This window comes from Pelodiscus sinensis, chromosome 32 (assembly GCF_049634645.1).
Source record: "Pelodiscus sinensis isolate JC-2024 chromosome 32, ASM4963464v1, whole genome shotgun sequence".
NCBI lineage: Eukaryota > Metazoa > Chordata > Testudines > Trionychidae > Pelodiscus > Pelodiscus sinensis.
The window spans coordinates 4,547,796-4,565,742 of NC_134742.1; the positions used below are offsets into that span (position 1 = coordinate 4,547,796).

The following is a 17,947-nucleotide window of genomic DNA, read 5'->3' on the forward strand; positions in this document are numbered from 1 at the left end:
TGTAATCCCCTGGCTGTAGGTCCTCCAGCTGACTGAGCACTCCGGCCGCCTCCTGGTTCAGTGCGGGGACGAGCTCCTGTAGCCAGTCAGCTGGGGGAACCCGTTGCAGTCCACAGGCCCTCTCAAAGGAGCTGAGGAACCCGTCTATGTCGCCCACGTCCTTCAATTGGGCCACCGTGAGCCTCTCCAAGCGCCTGGCAGCCCCGGGACCCTGGGGCTCATCCACTCTTAGCGCAGCCGGGGCCCCGCAGGTTCTCCGCTCTGCCATGGCCAGCTCATGCTGTCGCTGCCTCTCTCGATCTTGGCGCTCCTTCTCTCGGTCCTGGCGGTCCCTCTCTCGGTCCAGTACTTCCAATTCCTTCATCCGCAGCTGGATCTCCAGCCGCCGCAGCTCCGCTGGGCTGGCCCCTGCCCTAGATGGGCTACGGCTTGCAGGCCTCCCGGGAGACACTGTCTCATCTCTCCGGTGGGTTCCAGCGCTCCTCCCCCTCTCTGAGCCTGACACACTCTCAGGGGGGGTCTGGCTGCTTCCCCTGGGGACAAGATCCTGGCCCTGTGGCTGGTCATTATCTTCCAGCTGGGTAATCAGCTGGGCCTTGGTTGCTTTCCGCACAGGCAAGCCCCTCTCTCTGCACAGCCCCACCAGCTCTGCCTTCAAGAGTCGGGCGTAGGCCATCTGCCCGCTGGTCCCCTTGGTGCAGACTCACCAGTCTAGTGCTGCAGCGCCCCACGATTCCCCGGAACTGCTTCGCTCTGCCTCCAGCATGCTTGGCTCCAGGGCTCTTGCTTCTACGGCGCCTTGTCGCTTGCCGCTGGGAGCTTCATCCACGGGGTGCAGTGGATCCCACTTCTAACACCAGTGTGACGGCGCGTTGGGGGTTCCCCGACTCCTGCACCCCAAAATGGCACAAACAGACTGCACCAGCCAGTGGAATTGAGGGTGGTTTATTGCTCCTCCAGCACAGCGCAGCACAGATGTAATCTGGTTACAGGAACTGGGGCTAAGAGGCCTCAGTGCCCCCCTTGAGATAGGGGAGTCCCAGCCCCCTCCCCAGCTCCTTATTCCCTGCCTTCCAGCCAGGATCTAACTAACCCTCTTCCAGCCCTGCCCCCCAGCCAGGGCAGCATCCACCTTCCTTTGTTCTTCTCCATGGGGGGTGTCTGGCCACTGGTTCAACAAGTTTGGCATTACCTTTGCATAGTGAGGCTTTCCTTGCTGGGTCTTGCTCCAGACAGCAGGGGTCACCACAGCCCAGCAAGTACCCCAACTACGTCACAAGGGGTAAGCAGTGAGGTAGTAAAGTTTGCAGATGATACCAAACTGTTTAGGATAGTCAAGACAGAAGCAGACTGTGAGGGACTCCAAGAAGATCTCACCAAACTGAGTGATTGGGCAACAAAATGGAAAATGAAATTTAATGTGGATAAGTGTAAAGAAATGCACATCGGGAAAAATAACCCCAACTATACGTACAGTATGATGGGGGCTAATTTGGCTACGACAAATCAGGAAAGAGATCTTGAAGTTATCGTGGACAGTTCTCTAAAAACTTCCACACAGAGTGCAGCGGCGGTTAAAAAGGCAAATAGGATGCTAGGAATTATTAGGAAAGGGATAGAAAATAAGACCCAGAATATCTTACTGCCCCTGTATAAAACTATGGTACACCCACATCTTGAATACTGTGTACAGATGTGGTCTCCTCACCTCAAAAAATATATTTTGGCCTTGGAAAGGGTTCAGAAAAGGGCAACTAAAATGATTAGGGGTTTGGAACGGGTCCCATATGAGGAGAGGTTAAAGCGACTGGGACTTTTCAGTTTAGAAAAGAGGAGACTGAGGGGGGATATGATAGAGGTCTATAAAATCATGAGTGGTGTGGAGAGGGCTGATAAAGAAAAGTTATTTATTAGTTCCCATAATAGAAGAACTAGAGGACACCAAATGAAATGGTGGACCTTTGGTTTGACACAATATGGTCGTTCTTATGTTCTTTTGTGGTTTTCACCCAGAGAGGCTCAGAGCAGCCCCTGACACTCTGGAAAGGCTCAGGTGTGATGCTGAAGAAAGACCAGTCCAGCCTTCCCAGGGCCAATTGTCCAACACTCCTGTTACGAGCCTCATCCCGCTGGAGTCTCCTTTGCTGCTGTAAATACATCAGGTTTGCTGCAGATCCAGGGCAAGTCACCAGTGCACCGTGAGCTGGCAACCTTTTTCTCATTCAGATAAGCACAGTCACCATCTCCTCCGATCACAAACCTGCAGGACAGAAGCCAGGGAGCGGGTGTGAGGCAGGAGCCGGGTGTTTCCCATCGGTCACAGACAGGGGGCGACACTCTCACAGGGCAGGAAGCTGCTGCATTTACAGCCCCTCAGTTCCCTTCCTGCACCGGCACCAGGCCCCAGCCTTGCCCCCCCAGCTGCAGGGGACAGTTCCACAGGGAGCAGTGGGGCCAGGCGAGGTTCTAAGAAGAACTGGCCTCCATGGAGCATTTACGCCGAGGGGATGTTTAAACCCCAGTTCCTGATCCCCAAGCAGCTGCCCCAGCGCCCAAACTGCCCTGAGCACGGGCTCCAGGGGAGCAGCAGGGACACTGCACAGAAGAGCTGGGGCCAGGCTCCCCCGGCACTTAACATCAGCTCTCATGCCGGGGACCCAGCAGACCAGGCTGCGCTGGGGAGGCTGGAGCTAAACGGCAGCAACACAGACCCCAGCAGACCCAGCCGCTCATACCCAGCTTCCCGCCAGAGCTGGACCCAGCACAACCCACCTAGGCACAGGGCGGGATCCCGGCCCACAGGCAAATCGTCCCCCATTGACCCATCCTGGCTACTCAGTAACAGGTGCCGGGCTGGGAAGAGGCCCAGCACCACTCTGGGCAAGCTGGGATCTCCCCACCCCCAGACCTCCAGCCCCTGGTTCTGGGGGGCCTGAGATGTGTCCCAGAGAGAGACTAACCCAGCCCCCACCTGATAACAGCACAAGGAGTACAGGATCTATCGAAAAATCACCCCGCCGGCAGAACTGTCTAAGCTGCAGTTTCAGTTACGAAATGGCATTTTTTCAAAACAGCACCAGAACGTGATTATGCTAATGAAGCGTGGGATATTTAAATCCCCACTTCATTTGCACTTTCAATGTGCTTTATTTACATCCCTCTGCCGACAGGGGTGTAGTGTAGACCCAGCCTTTGTATTTTAGGATTCGCTGGCGTGTTTTGTTTTTTCTTAGTAACTTTCTTTGGTCTGAGTGTTTTCACTTGCAATCATTTATGTCCCACTGTCACATTACTGGATTTTAAGGGAAGAAGCCAGATCACTGCTGCACCCAAAGGGGAGGGGGGGGTGTTTACCCCAAAGTCTGTACAAAGGGGGCCATGTGAGATGTCAAATGAAAGCTTGTGTTCTACTGATTTTACGTATGTTGTTCACGTACTTGTATAATATCTGTATGTGGAGTTATAAACGTGCTCTGTGTTAATGCTGGAAATTTCTCTGTCTGAGCCAGAGCAATGGGCCAGGAATGTTCAGTCAGTGACTATGCTAATTAGCAAAGCTCCAGGGACAAGGCTCTCACACCTGAGGAATGTGGACCTGCAAACCAGCCAATATCATGACTGCTGACTTGGGACACAGGGGTAGGTCACTGGGCCATGTGACCTGCTCCAGCTTCGAAGTTACCAGGAATGGATATAAAATGCCATGTGGCAATCGCCTTCCTGCCTTCAATTCTGCTACTGATCCCAGATGCAGCCTTGAGAGGGACAGAGAGTCGTGAAGAATCGTTGGCCCATCCTGACATAGGATGTACACCAGAGACTTTTAAGCCAGCAGTTTGTAACATCTCTGCTGAGAGCCTGCATCGAGAACTGGGAGATTCTCCTTCACAACCTTACTCTCATGCTTTTCTTTCTTTAATAAACCTTTAGATTTTAGATGCTAAAGGACTGTCTTACAGGCTACGTCTAGACTGGCATGATTTTCCGGAAATGCTTTTAACGGAAAAGTTTTCCGTTAAAAGCATTTTCGGAAAAGCGTGTCTAGATTGGCAGGATGCTTTTCTGCAAAAGCACTTTTTGCGGAAAAGCGTCCGTGGCCAATCTAGATGCGCTTTTCGCAAAAAAGCCCTGATCGCCATTTTCGTGATAGGGGCCTTTTTGCGGAAAACAAATCTCTGCTGTCTACACTGGCACTTTTGTGCAAAAGTTTTTCGGAAAAAGACATTTGCCCGAACGGGAGCAGCACAGTATTTCCGCAAGAACACTGACAATCTTACATGAGATCATCAGTGCTTTCGCATAAATTCAAGCGGCCAGTGTAGACAGCTGGCAAGTTTTTCCGGAAAAGCAGCTGCTTTTCCGGAAAAAGTGGTCAGTCTAGACACAGCCAGAGGGTATGTCTACACTAGCCCCCTAGTTCGAACTAGGGCGGCTAATGTAGGCATTCGAACTTGCAAATGAAGCCCTGGATTTAAATATCCCGGGCTTCATTTGCATGTTCCCACGCGGGCGCCATTTTTAAATGCCCCATAGGTCGAATTGACTGCCCGTGGCTACACGTGGCACTCAGAAGTTAATCCGAACTAAATCCTTAGTTCAGATTAACTGTTACTCCTGCTGCAATGAGGTGTAACAGTTAATCCAAACAAAGGACTTACTTCGAGTTAACGTTTGACTGCTGCGTGTAGCCACGGGCAGTTAGTTCAGACTAGGGGGATTTAAAAATGGTGCCCAGACGGGAAGATGCAAATAAAGCCCAGGATATTTAAATCCCAGTTTTCATTTGCAACTTCAAATGCCTACATTAGCCACTCTAGTTCGAACTAGGGGGTTAGTGTAGACATACCCTGACAATTCCCACAGCACTGGCTGAACTCGGCACCTCAAACACCAGGGACCCAAAGCCCAGGGAGCTCACAGAAAGGGGGGCAAAGACTCACAGGTTGTTGAATTCGGTGTTGTTGGCCCATTTCCAAGGCTGCCCTGGGTCCCTCCAGAGGCCGATCCAATAGTCAGAGGTGCCTTTGTAGCGCAGCAGGAAAGCCTAGAACAGCCGAGGGGGAGGGGTGTCAGGGCCCGATGCTGCTGCTCCCCAGCTCTGGGCAGGGAATCCCAGGGGAGCACAGAGGGGTCTGAGTGTTCCCGGGGGGGGGGGGGGGGGCTGGGGATTTTCCCCTCCCTCTTTGCCCAGCGCTGGGTAATTCAGTATTAACCCCCCCCTACCTCCCCAGGGCTGGGTCCTACCCTCCCCCCACCCCTCAGGCCAGGCCAGGCTCTGTGTGAAACCCTCGCCTGACAGGGCAGCTGGGCTCCCTCCAGCCCTCCCCGGGGAAGGAGAGAGATGATCAGCGCTGGGGATGCTGGGAGGGGCCAGGTCTAAGGGGACCCCTCCCCCACCTCAGCAGGCTGCTCTTCCCCTCCCCAGGGGCACTGGCTCTTCCATCTGTGCTGGGGTCTCAGCCCCCTCCAGCCCCAGGCAGCCCATCAGACACCGGGGTCAGCCCAGCCCCAGAGGGGCATCTCCTGCTGACAGGCCTGACAGTGGCTGATTTGCCCGTCACTGACACCAGAGGGGCCTGGGCCCAGCCCGGCCAGGCATTCAGCAGCTGGAAAGTCCATTGGCTCTGGGCTCTGAGCTGCTCCTCACCCACAGGGCAGAGCCCAGGCCAGGCCAGTGCGACGAGTCTCTCACCATTTCCTGCAGGGTGTCAATCCCAGACAGGGAGGCCCCCAGGGCAGAGCAGCGGCTCCGGCTGTCGGGCCAGTTCCCTTCACCCTCGGAGAAATAGAAGCATTTCCCCTGGTAGCCGACCCAGCTGTCCAGGCACGCGGGGCCCTGCACAGCTGGAGCGCGCCCAGATAACGACACTGAAATGAGACAGGAAGAGGTGGGGTGAGGAGACCTGCCCGTGGGTGGGGAGAAATGATCCCGGTGCCCCAGGCTGCTGAGACACCTCTGACCCTGGCAGGTGCTGAGAGGGGAGGGGTATAAGGAGCCAGGAGGACGCTGGGAATCCAGCCCCTGAGGGGGGTGACCGGTCGCGGGTCTCACCAGGCCACTGTCTCAGTTCAGGTTCAACGGGGAAGCAGCTGACAAAGGGTTCATGTGTCTAAGCCCCCAGGCTGCGGGTCACAACGAGGGTGGCAGGGGTGCAGCAGGCAGGAGAGGTGGGTTCAGCAGGGTTGGCCAGGATGGTTCCCCGAGGAGCTCTGCTCGCCTGGGCCACTGCCCCTCCCCTGCCCTGCTCTGGGCTGCCCAGGAGGGGGCTATGGGGTGGGAGGGAACAAACTCCCTGCCCTTCGCCAGGCCGAGCGCCCGCTGCCCGGAGCTCCCAGCACAGCCAGACGCAGGGCGAGGGAGACGCCTGGAGGGAGACATTTTCCGGGGGGGGGAAGGGACACACCCAGCCCGGGAGAGGGACAGCTCAGAGCAGCCCAGGAACGAGTCCTAGGGCCAGACACACAACTCTCAGTTACTCACCTGCTTTGAGAAGTGCAGCGACTGTCCGCCAAGGACACGCCAGTTCCCACTGAGTTCCCCTCCCCCCCAATGCCTCCCATAGAAGCAGCAGCAGGGGGCAGGTGGGAGCCGGTGCTGGGAGGAGCCAGCTTGTTAAACTCCCCAGGATCATCGGATAACAGAGTCTCCTGCCCCCCAACTCCCATGCTGCTGCCTTTGTGGAGAGGCAGCACCACGGAGGGTGAGGGGGGCCAGTAGGAGGAAGCTTTTAAGCCAGCTCCCCACACGTATGGGCTCCCATGGAGCCGCCTGCCCCCCGTGATGCTGCCTCCCTATCAGTGGCAGCAGCCCGGGGGAATGAGGGAGGCAGGCTCTAGGAGTCGACACAGAGAAATGGCTTTTCAACCAGCTCTGTGCATGTGCCAGTTCTGCAGAGCTCCCTTCCCCCCACCCCCACTGCCTCGAGGGGGGCAGGCGGGAGCCAGTGATCAGGAGGAGTCGGCTCAGTAGCCAGCTCCAGAGCTGCCTGCCCTTCCACCCCCTGCGCGGCTTCCTCTGTATCAGAGACAGCAGCACGGGGAGGCTGGTGGAGGCGCGGTCAGGATGCTGGAGCAGCCTCTGTCGGCGGTGGGCCCGGGCTCCCCTTACGGCCCAGCTCTGGCACCCCACACTGCCGCCTCGGATTGCACTGGCTGCCGGCCCTGCTGAGGGAGCATTTTAGGAATCAACTAACTGATCATTTGTTGCCGCCACAGGATACTCAAATAAACACTGACATCTCCATTCCATACACCATGTGAGTTCGGGATTTCCCGTCCCTCCCTCCACCCCGACCCCTCCCCCGAATCACTCCTGCTCACACTCAGCCTCAGGGGAATCTGGCACGGGGAGGAGTCTGCTGCAAACCCCTCCAGCCATTTTGTGCACTTGCCCCAGCGACTCTGTAGCTGGTTTGTAGCCTTCCCCTGTGGCTGGGACACACTCGGGTCTGGGGGCCATTAGCCGCTGGGGCAGGGGGATCCAAGGCCTGTATCCTCCAGAGAGGTCACAGTGCAGGGTGCTGTTCGCACTAGTGCTGGCGCACGGCTGGAGCGGGGCAGGCCTCGCGTACGATGCTTCCTGGTGCCGCTCAGCGTGTGCTTTGTGTGTCTGATCTCAGGGGGCTGCTCCAGAGGCACAATTTCAGGTTTCACACCCTGTACAGACCAGAGCTGGACATGGGCGTATATGGCTCCCAGGGTGCCAGGCCTGGGGGCCCCTTCCCGTACTGCCTGGGAGGGCCAGGGCACTGCAAGGAGCCGTTCAGGGCTGGGAGCCTCTGACTGGTGCCATCCCCATCCATGTTCTGGGCTCCCTGCACTCAGCTGGGTGGAGCCCCAAGATCCCAGCTCTCACCTTACACGCCATGAGCCAATGCTGCCTGCAACAGGCCTGCTGAACTTGTGTGGTAATGGTGAGCAGTGCCCCCTGTAAGTGTGAGCAGAGCACTTGGGCGGCCACCCAGGGAAATTCAGGTGTCGCCCCACTGACAAGCAGGGCGCCCACAGAAGCAGTGTGTGTTGCTGCAGGTGGTGCACATCTGCACCTGCCTCAGTGCACAGAACATTTATTCTGCACACGTATGGGAAAAGAATTCGAGAAAGCTTCGTCCGTGCGAACCGCTCACACAGAGGTGCTGGTGCAGCAAGTGCCGCTCTGGTCACGTACTGCAGGGACCGGCCCCAGTGCAGGCCCCTTTCCATACCCTGCAGTGCCCTGATGTCACCCATTTGCACCAATTCCATTTTATCAAGGAATCAACATTCCCAGGCTCACTTCAGTCCTGGGCAGCACCTGCCAGCCCGGCCCTGGGAACGATGTGGGGACCCAGGAAGGCCAGGCTGGTGCCTCAGGGGACAGGCTGCAGGCAGAGGGCCCATCTATGCCCTGCCCCCGCCCCGTCAATCATCCCCCCCACCCCTCAGACTGTGTCTGGAGCCCAACAATAGTCACTGGGACCCCACTTGCTCAGAGATGGACTCGGGGGGGGGGGGGGGGCAGTGTCAGTCAGCCCCTTCCCCCACAGCGAGTGCCCAGGACAGGGCCTGGGAGGTGGCTCTGGGAGGAGCATCCCCCAGGTACCCTCTGTCCCAGGGGCAGGAGCCAGACAGGCCAGGAGGAGACACTGTGACTGGGGCAACCCCAGGGGGTGGGACGTGCAGAGAGGGGGTTGGGGGGGGGAGGGGAGGCTCAGAACTCACCTGCCAGGGCAATAACAGTGACGAGAAGACCTAAGAACATAACTCCGAGGATGATTCCGAGGGCGACTGATCGCTTGTTGCAGTTACCGCGAGGCTCTGAAAGAGAGGGACCCGTCAGGCCGGGCCGCGAGGCCGCGTCTCACTGACAGCACCGAGCTGGGGCTGCCCTAGAACACGCCCCGTTCTGCCCCTCACACCTCCTGCCAGACGCTCTGGGAGAGGCACCCGGGGGCTCAGGCAGGCTGGGGCTGGCAGAACAGCCCCTCCCCCCTCAGCCCAGCGCCCCCCCCCCGCACTGCCAGCCAAGCCGGTGAGCTCAGGGCACAGAGATAAGGACCCGCATGTTCCGGTGGCAGGAGCCCCCCTGCCCAGCGCCCGTCCCCGCACACGGGGTCTCACCCGGGCACCACGCAGCAGAAGGGGGAGAAGGAACCAGGCCGAGAGGGGTCAGGGCTATCACAGGGCTGCCCAGCCACGTGCCCAGCACTGTATGTGCCAGCCAGCCACTGGGTCCAGGGATTGGGGCACTGAGAGCCCTGGGGGATCCAGCCCCATGCAGCCCTCCCATGGGTGGTGGGGGAAAACCATCTGTGTCGGGGCAGTGGAACCTTCCCAGATGTGGGGAGGCAGGGCCCTGCCCCTAGGGTTACCAGGTGAGCTAAAAAAATACCCGACGCACTTGATCTCAGATGGGGGTAGAGGGACCGGCTGGGAGGCAGGCAGGGCTGGCCAGGAGAAGGGGGGCGGCTGGTGGGAAGCAGGGTTGGCGGGAGTGTGGGGGGGAGCTCATCAGGGGCAGCGGTGCTGGCCAGAGGAGATCGAGAGGAGGGGGGGAGAACTGGCCACCGGAAGCAGGGTTGGTGGGGGAACCAGCCAGGGGGAAGCAGGGCTGGTGGGAGGAGATGGGGGTTCGTCGGGGGCAACGGGGCTGGCCAGGGGAGATCGGGTGGGAGAAACCAGCCAGCAGGAAGCAGGGCTGAGTCATTAGGCCAGAGGAGGACCCATCCCACGGCCCAACCTCCAGCAGCTTCCTTGTCAACTTGGGCCTCCCCACTTATCTGGGGTAGGGGCATTGCGAGCAGCCCCAGGCTCATGGCCATGCCCCCCCCACATGCCCTACCCCGCAGGGTAGAAGCTGGGTCCATGGCTCCCCACAGCTGCCCTTGGAGCGGTTACCATGAACTGGTTCTGGCTGGGGAATGGGGCCTCAGAGCCAGGCCATGGCAAGAGCCACAGGGATGGGCAGCCACAGACCCTGCACCTGCCGTGGGTCAGAAGCCAGAGGGGCAGGGATATAGGCCAGGGGCTGCTCTTGCCCCCCCGCCCAGCATGGCTCCCTGCATGTTCCTGGGCTCCCCATGGGTCTCCCGCTGCCAGTCCTAAGGGGAAAAGGGGGACAAGGCAGGGACAGGGGCTGAGGACAAGGCAGCCCTTGCCCCTGCACCCAGCCTTTTGCAGCCCCAGAGTCTCTCTCCAGCCCGGTTCCTGGTAGCAACACCCCATTACCTGGCTGCTCTCTGTTCTCCAGGAGTCCTTTGGCAATAACCTCCTGCAGCCACACTTGGCTCTCAGGGTGCCCAGCTGCTGCCTCCATGGTCTCGCCGCCGCGCTCCAGCTGAGGATGATCAGCTCCTCTGTGTAGTGGGTCCGATGCAGCAGCAGCAAAGTGCGGCCCGGCAGGTCCTGGCCCTGGCTCCTTCCCTGCTCCGGACTCCCTGGCCAAGCTGGAAGCGGAGACCAAGCAGGACAGCTCAGGGGCAATGTTCCCTCTAATTCTTTTTCCACCCATGTGTAGAATCAATTTTGTTCTGGGCACCAAGGTATGTGCACCACTGGTAGGAACAGATACTGCTGACTGTGGGCGCTCTGCCAAGCAGCCGGGCCGCATTGGAATCTCTCCTGGGTGGCACCAGGGATGTAAAATTCTGTGTATTTTGTTAACCAGTCAAAGGTTAAGTTTAACCAGTTAACTGATGAAAAGGGGGCAGGCAGGGTTGTTAGCTTGAGGGTTTCTGAGCTGGAACGCACCCACACCAATCCCAGGCAGGGACTGCTCCAATCTGACTGCTTCCTGCCCCCTGCATGGGACGTCCATTTCCCATGGTGGGGCCTGGCAGGGCTGGAGTAACCCTCTGCATATCCCAGGCTGCAGGCAGGGGACTGCTCCCAGGTACCCGTTACCCAGGACCGGGTACGTATCACTTACTAAGGGCGAGGCCTATGGGTAACCAGTTTCCCATTCACATTGTTAGTGACACCCAATGCTCAGCTCACAGGAACACTGCTCAGGAGTCGGGGGGGGGGAGGGGGGGGGGATTTGTGGTTTCTCACTCCCTGCCCAGATCCAAACCCAGCCAGTGGCAGTGCCATGGTACTTGACCCCCCGCCCCCGGAGCCCCCTCACTCTTTCCCCCCCACAGGGCTTCAGAAACCTGCTCTGCTCCACAACTGCCCCCCTCCTCCACTATGAGGATCTGCCCACTAGTGACAGGCCCCCACCTGCAGGCTGAGAGGAGAGTAACCCCTCCCTCCCCACAGGAACGCCTGCACTCAACAGCCAGTCACATACAGGAGGGGTGGTGGAGGTTGGGGAGCAGCAGCTGCAAAAGCAACAGACAGGGGCAAACGGCGGACAGAGTAAAATCAAGGCAATTAAGTCAACAAGTCCAAAGCTGCGGTGTCACAAATCCATTTCAGTCAACCTTATCCAGTTACACTGTGGCTGGTTTCTAAAGCCGGGAGCACCGTGCTCAAGGGTTGATAGTAGGGATCGATTAACCAATACGCAAGACCACTTTCCCCTCCATCCTGCCAGGAAATTTTTAGCAGGCTGGCCAGCAACCCAGCTCAGTCCTGGCTTGCAACAGGTCTGGGAACTACCCCTGCTGTGGCTCTGCATTTAAAGTGTATTAAGAGGTAGGCGGGAAGGCAACCCGGCTCAGTCCTGGCTCACGCCAGGTCTAGGAGCTCAGACTTTCCCCAGACAGGGGCTGCTGCCACCCTGCACTGCTGCCTCTGTATCAGAGGCAGCAGAATGGGGCAATGGGGAGCTGGTTTTTAAAATGGCTCCCCTCATGGACCAGCTCCCGCTTAGCACCCTGCACTGCTGCCTCTGATACAGAGAGCAGCAGCAGGCTCCTTGGGAGCGGCACTGGAGTGCACTGGCTGCCCCCTTGCCCCTGGATACTGTAGAGTATGAATTCATGCAGTTACTTGACTATTCAATTAATGGATATACAACATCTTTAGATGACAGAACCATCACACCACCCTGTACAAGCGGTCAAGTAAGTGTATAAACATCACTGACTCGGATGGCTGGGCCACCCCCAACCTACCGTAGGAGACAAAGGGGAAGGGGCTTTGCAAGGTAAAATGTGATGCAAGACAGTGTTTCTCAACCCCCCTCCCTTTTTTTTTTTTTTTTTTTAAATATAAAATACCCCTTTTCGGAAAAAAAAATTATAGTACTCTCAATACCTAGCTGGGTGGGCAATGACATTTTTGGGTGTAAAAAGTACAAAAATAATAAAATGCTGTAAAACTGAAAACAAAAAATATCTTCTCTCCAGACTTCTCCCAAGTACCCTTCCACTGATTGAGAAACACTGCTATAAGGAATGCAAAGGCCTGTGCAAACACCAACAAATTACCAAGTCTTTGCACTTGCACAGAACCTGTTCTCCACAGATCTCAAGGGGCTCTGGGTGAGCTTGCTACAGCTACAGCCCTCACAGACAGGATGGAATTAAGACTCCAGCAGCAACTCACATCCTGCCATGTGCAGTCGGTCAGTAGCAGAGCTAGGAATAGAACCCAGCCATCCTGGGTTTTAACTGCCATGCAACTTTCCCCCAGAATTAGGGTTACAACATGCTCTGACCACTAGATCACACTCCTCCAGTCTGGAACAAGTTTCCCCCTAATTTTTCCCAATCGATGTGTGGATTTTTGTCATTCATGTGTAGAATAATTTTGTTCTGTGCACTGAGGCATGTGTGAGTGTGCACCACCAGTATAACACAGAATCTAGCTGTGGGCATTCTGCTAGTCAGCTGGGCAGCACTGGAATCTCTCCTGTGTAGTCGCCGTATCACCCAGTTTATAGGGAACACTGCCTGGGACTTCCAGGCACCATCCTTTTACTCACAAAGTGGAACAGTAACTCACTCGACATCACAACATACAAAACCAGCAAAAATACTGGACAAGCCAAATTGTTTATTGGCTCTCAAATCTAAATAAGCCCTTCACCTGGGGAGAAAAAAAAATACTGCCCCTGCCCAGCTCCTTAGGGCTGTAGGGGAGCCTGGACAACCCCTTCTTGACTAGAGTAACGTCTGCATTGTTCACCCCTGCCTTGACTGCACTAACGATGGCTGTCTTGCCCACAGTGCAGATTTCTAACAAAGCAAACTCAGGCCTGACTTAAGTCTGGTGCGTAGAAGCATGTAGGCCAGGCCGTGGGGGGGGGCGGGGGGGGGGTGGGAGGCAGGGGGCTTTGAGAGTCAGGAGTGCTTTACACAATCATGTGTAGGGAGTATTGGTACAGTGAAACCATGCCAAGAACAGTAGGGGAAACTGGTACATAACATTTCTAATAAGCAAAAAAATCACAGGTACAACCATAGAACTGTTAATCAAGTATATAATTTTTGGAACAGCCTGAATAGTAGGATGTATCCCAAATATGAGCCTAATAGGTATTTTAATGCAATACACAATTAAGTGGTAGACATTACTAGAACGACCAAGTCGAGTATGAATACAGGTGTAAAAAAGATCATTAGTGGGAGTGAGGGAGCAGGATTGATCCACAGGTCCTGCTTGTTGTAACTAGAAGCAATGGACCTCTTCACACCGGGCTGCTTGGTGTCCCCACAGGATGGGAATCAAAGGAACCACAGTCTCCTGCCTGGTACTGTAGGTAGCATACAGGTGAAGTATAATCACCTTCTGACCCCCGACCAGGATTGTTCTATCTACTTCCCAAGATCCATAAACCTGGGCACCCCGGACGTCCCATCATCTCTGGTATTGGCACGCTCACTACTGGTCTATCCAGCTATGTAGACACTCTTCTCAAACCCTTCGTAACCAATACCCCCAGCTATCTCCGAGACACTACTGACTTCCTAAGGAAACTACAAAACATCGATAACCTCCCCAATAATACCATCCTTGCCACCATGGATGTAGAAGCTCTATATACCAACATCCCACATGAAGACGGATTACAAGCAATTAGAAACACTATCCCAGAGGACACTACTGCCAACCTGATAGCAGACCTATGTAACTTTGTTCTCACCCACAATTATTTCCAGTTTGAGAACAACTTATACCTCCAGATCAGCGGCACAGCCATGGGTACACGCATGGCCCCACAGTATGCTAACATCTTTATGGCTGACCTAGAACAACGTTTCCTCAACTCCCGTCCCCTTTCACCCCTCCTCTACCTACGGTACATCGATGACATCTTTATGATCTGGACACATGGCCAAGAAACACTGGAGATATTCCACAGAGATTTCAACAACCTACACCCCACCATCAACCTCAGCCTGGACCATTCTACACGAGAGATCCACTTCCTGGACACCACCGTACAAATCAACAATGGAAAATTAGACACCACTCTCTACAGAAAACCCACCGACTCATACAGTTACCTACATGCATCCAGCTCCCATCCAGAACACACCACACGATCCATCGTCTATAGCCAAGCCCTTCGATACAACCGCATCTGCTCTAACCCCACTGACAGAGACCAGAAGCTTCAGGATCTCTACCAAGCATTTATAAATCTCAACTACCCACCCAGAGAAACAAAAAAGCAAATTGAAAGAGCCAGACGAATACCTAGAAACCATCTACTTCAAGACAGACCCAAGAAAACCAACAATAGAACACCACTTGTCATCACCTACAACCCCCAACTTAAACCTGTCCAACACATTATCAATAAACTACAGCCTATATTGGAACAGGATACCATACTCAAAGAGGCTCTGGCAGACAGACCCATAGTCTCCTATAGACAACCACCTAACCTCAAGATGATTCTTACCAACCACCACAGGACATACCACACTAATACCAACCCTGGTACCTTCCCTTGCAACAAACCCCGTTGCCAGCTTTGTCCACATATTCATTCTGCTGATACCATTATTGGACCTAACCAAGTGAGTTATAAGATCAAGAACACATATTCCTGCGCATCCAGAAATATAATCTACGCTATCATGTGCCGAAAGTGTCCGTCTGCTATGTACATTGGACAAACATCTCAGACACTTCGCCAAAGGATTAATGCCCACAAAACAGATATCAGACAAGATCACAAAGAGAAAACAGTTTCTTGCCACTTTAACCAGAAAGGACACTCTCTAAATGACTTAGCCACCTGCATTCTGCTACAAAGACCTTTTACATCTGCACTTGAAAGGGAATCCTCTGAACTGTCATTCATGTTAAAATTCGACACTTGCCAACAAGGACTTAACAAGTCTTTGAACTTTCTCACCCATTACCAAGACAGTTTCCCCAATTATCACCTGTAATACCATTAACTCACAAACATCCCACTCTTCCTACCTTTAATATCAGCAATTCACAGACACTTACCTTCCTTCCTCCCCCTTCCCACCCCCCCGCATCCCCCTTCTGTTCTGCAATGTGATTTGTCCTTTTCATATTTGTTCATTTTTTTTAATTGTATCCTTTGGTTATATATGGTTGTGACTACTTTCTTCCACTATTTGATCTGAGGAAGTGGGTCTGGCCCACGAAAGCTCATCATCTAATAAACCATCTTGTTAGTCTTTAAAGTGCTACATTGTCCTGCATTTTGCTTCAACTACCCCAGACTAACACGGCTACATTTCTATCACTGACTACAGTGAAAGACTCTGCCTAGTCTTTAAAGTGCTACATTGTCCTGAATTTTGCTTCTGCTTTCCATTGGATCTAAAAATCGAACCACGTGACAAGTGCGAACAAATAAGAGAATCTCACCTTTCACTTAAAAAAAAAAAAAAGCAGCTGTTTCCAGTAAACGTGGAAATGGTTAACGATGACCCAGGGCTGCCTCTGGGTGAGGATGGGTGGGGAAGGCAATTCGGTGCCCCCCCCCCGGCCCCTAAACAGGGAACTACTAAAAGAGTCAGTTGCTAGGTGTTTCTCTGAATAGGCACATTTTAACACCCTTAGTTCCCAGGCTTTGTGGACACAGAAAAAGTCTGAAAATGTGACCGGGTCCCAACCTAAAGGCTGGGAAGTCAGAAGGTGAAGGGGGAGGGGGGGGGGGGGGGAGAGCGAATTTTAAAAACTTTTTTTGGATCCCCCCCCCCCCTTTAATCATGCTGAAAATGAACTCAGCCCCTCCGTGCAGGGGGGAGCCTGTAGCGCCCATTTAACAGGCTCCGGCTCCAGCTCCCTGCCTGGCTCCGGGGCTGAGCGAAGCCGGGCGGGTCAGCGTCTGACAGGCCGGGGGCGGAGGCTGCAGCGAGGGGCGAGCAGGGGAGCGATTGGGAAACGGGCAGACACGCGAACAGCCTGAGCCCCGCAGCGCCCCCGGCGGTGACCACCGGCATAGCAGGGGCTGCCCGAGCCCCGGGCTCGCCCCGCGCCGCTCGCCCAGACCCGCCGCGGGGAAGGGGAGGGGAGGCAGTTGGGGCCGAGCGCCCCGAAACCCGCCCGTGGGGCTGCCCCCCAAGTCACACCCGCCCCGAGCGGCTCCGCTCCCGGCAGCTCGGGCCCAGCCCCGGGGAGAAGCAAATCCCCCCCCCGTTATCCGCGTGACCCCCCGACACGGGGTGACCCCCCCAACAACGCGCCCCCCCCGCGCCGTCCAGCCCCTCGTTCCTCCCTGCCCCCCACAGCGCCCCGCCCCCCGGCTCTGCGGCCGCCCCCCCTCTAGCCCCCAATACTCCCAGCGCGGGTCCCCCGCTCACCGGCCCCTCGGCAGCGCGGAGCGGACCCGCCAACAGCGCGAGCCCGGCGCCTCCTGCGCGGGGCACTGTGCTCCTGGCGGCCGCCGCCTCCTGCGGGGAGGGGCACTGTGCTCCTGGCGGCCGGCCAAGATAGAGCAGAGGGAGGCGGGACCGGGGACCGCGGGACCGTTCTATCAGCGCGCAGCGCAGCCTGGCCCGACACTATGAGCGCGCAGCCAGCACAGCACAACACAGCCCAGCCCGTCCCCTCCTGAGCCCGGCCACCGCGAGTATCTCAGCGCACCGCAGACTTATCTGTCCCTCCCCTGGGGCGGGGCAGGCCCCGGCTGCTTCAGTGCAATAGAAATGAAAGGACTGGAGATGCCCATCTCCTAGAACTGGAAGGGACCTTGACAGATCATCAGTCCAGTCCAGTCCCCTGCCTTCACAGCAGGACCAAGCACCATCCCCGACAGATTTTTGCCCCAAGTGGCCTCCTCAAGGATTGAGCTCACAACCCTGGGTTTCACAGGCCAATGCTCAACCCACTGAGCTATCCCTTCCCCAGTGTGGGCAGGGTGAGGGGCACTGGCTGCAAAAGAACTATTGCACTCGCTCAGTGCCCCCAAAACAGTGCCAAGTGGCAAACGCTCAGGAGCTGTCAACGCTACACGGGCCTGGCCACCGCCGCGAGAGAGTGTGTCCCCGCGCTGCAGTTTCCATCCGTGTAACCGCCCCCCCCCCCCCGCCCAGCCTAGGCCCTGTAACCATCCCGCTGTGCTCACAGCAGCTCGCCTGAGGGATGCTGTGAGTAACAACGTGAGGCTGGGACTGACTCGGAGCCTGAGTTTTCCCTGCGCACCAGGTGCTGCGTGTGCCCTGGGACCTGCCTGTACTGGAGGGGGCGGGGGTTGTTGCGCAGTGGGGAGGCCGTACATTGCAGTGACCACCACACACAGCAGTTTGGTATCACCTGCAAATTTTGCCACCTCACTGTTTACCCCTTTCTCCTGATCATATTTATGAATAAGTTGAATGGGACTGGTCCCAGGACTGACCCTTGGGGAACACTAGTTATCCCTCTCCACTCAGAAAATGTACCATTTATTCCCTTTGTTTCTTCTCTTTTAACCAGTTCTCAATCCACAAAAGGATCTTCCCTCTTATCCCATGACAACTTAATTTACTTAAGAGCCTTTGGTGAGGGACCTTGTCAAAGGCTTTCTGTAAATCTAAGTACACTATATCCACTGGATCCCCTTGTCCACATGTTTGTTGACCTACCCCTCCCCCCCCCCCCCAAG

General features: G+C 55.9%; 1 protein-coding gene across 1 annotated transcript; it reads right to left on the reverse strand.

Moving 5' to 3' along the window:
• Positions 1-1,402: 1,402 nt before the first annotated feature.
• Positions 1,403-16,794, reverse strand: LOC142823218 (C-type lectin domain family 2 member D-like). Its single transcript, XM_075913838.1, has 6 exons — positions 16,665-16,794; positions 10,207-10,424; positions 8,701-8,796; positions 5,693-5,868; positions 4,941-5,044; positions 1,403-2,260 (listed from the first exon to the last, which is right to left on the reverse strand). The coding sequence occupies exons 2-6, from the start codon at positions 10,292-10,294 to the stop codon at positions 2,122-2,124; spliced, it is 603 nt and encodes a 200-aa protein (XP_075769953.1). The 5' UTR covers positions 10,295-10,424; positions 16,665-16,794; the 3' UTR covers positions 1,403-2,121.
• Positions 16,795-17,947: the final 1,153 nt, after the last annotated feature.

What these genes read in the sequence shown, in the direction of transcription:
- LOC142823218 (XM_075913838.1), bottom strand. Translation starts at nt 10,294, where the DNA reads ATGGAGGCAGCAGCTGGGCACCCTGAGAGCCAAGTGTGGCTGCAGGAG. An exon ending in TTGACACCCTGCAGGAAATG is followed by an intron (nt 5,045 to 5,692) that starts GTGAGAGACTCG and finishes CGGCTGTTCTAG; the next exon opens with GCTTTCCTGCTGCGCTACAA. An exon ending in AACACCGAATTCAACAACCT is followed by an intron (nt 2,261 to 4,940) that starts GTGAGTCTTTGC and finishes TCTGTCCTGCAG; the next exon opens with GTTTGTGATCGGAGGAGATG.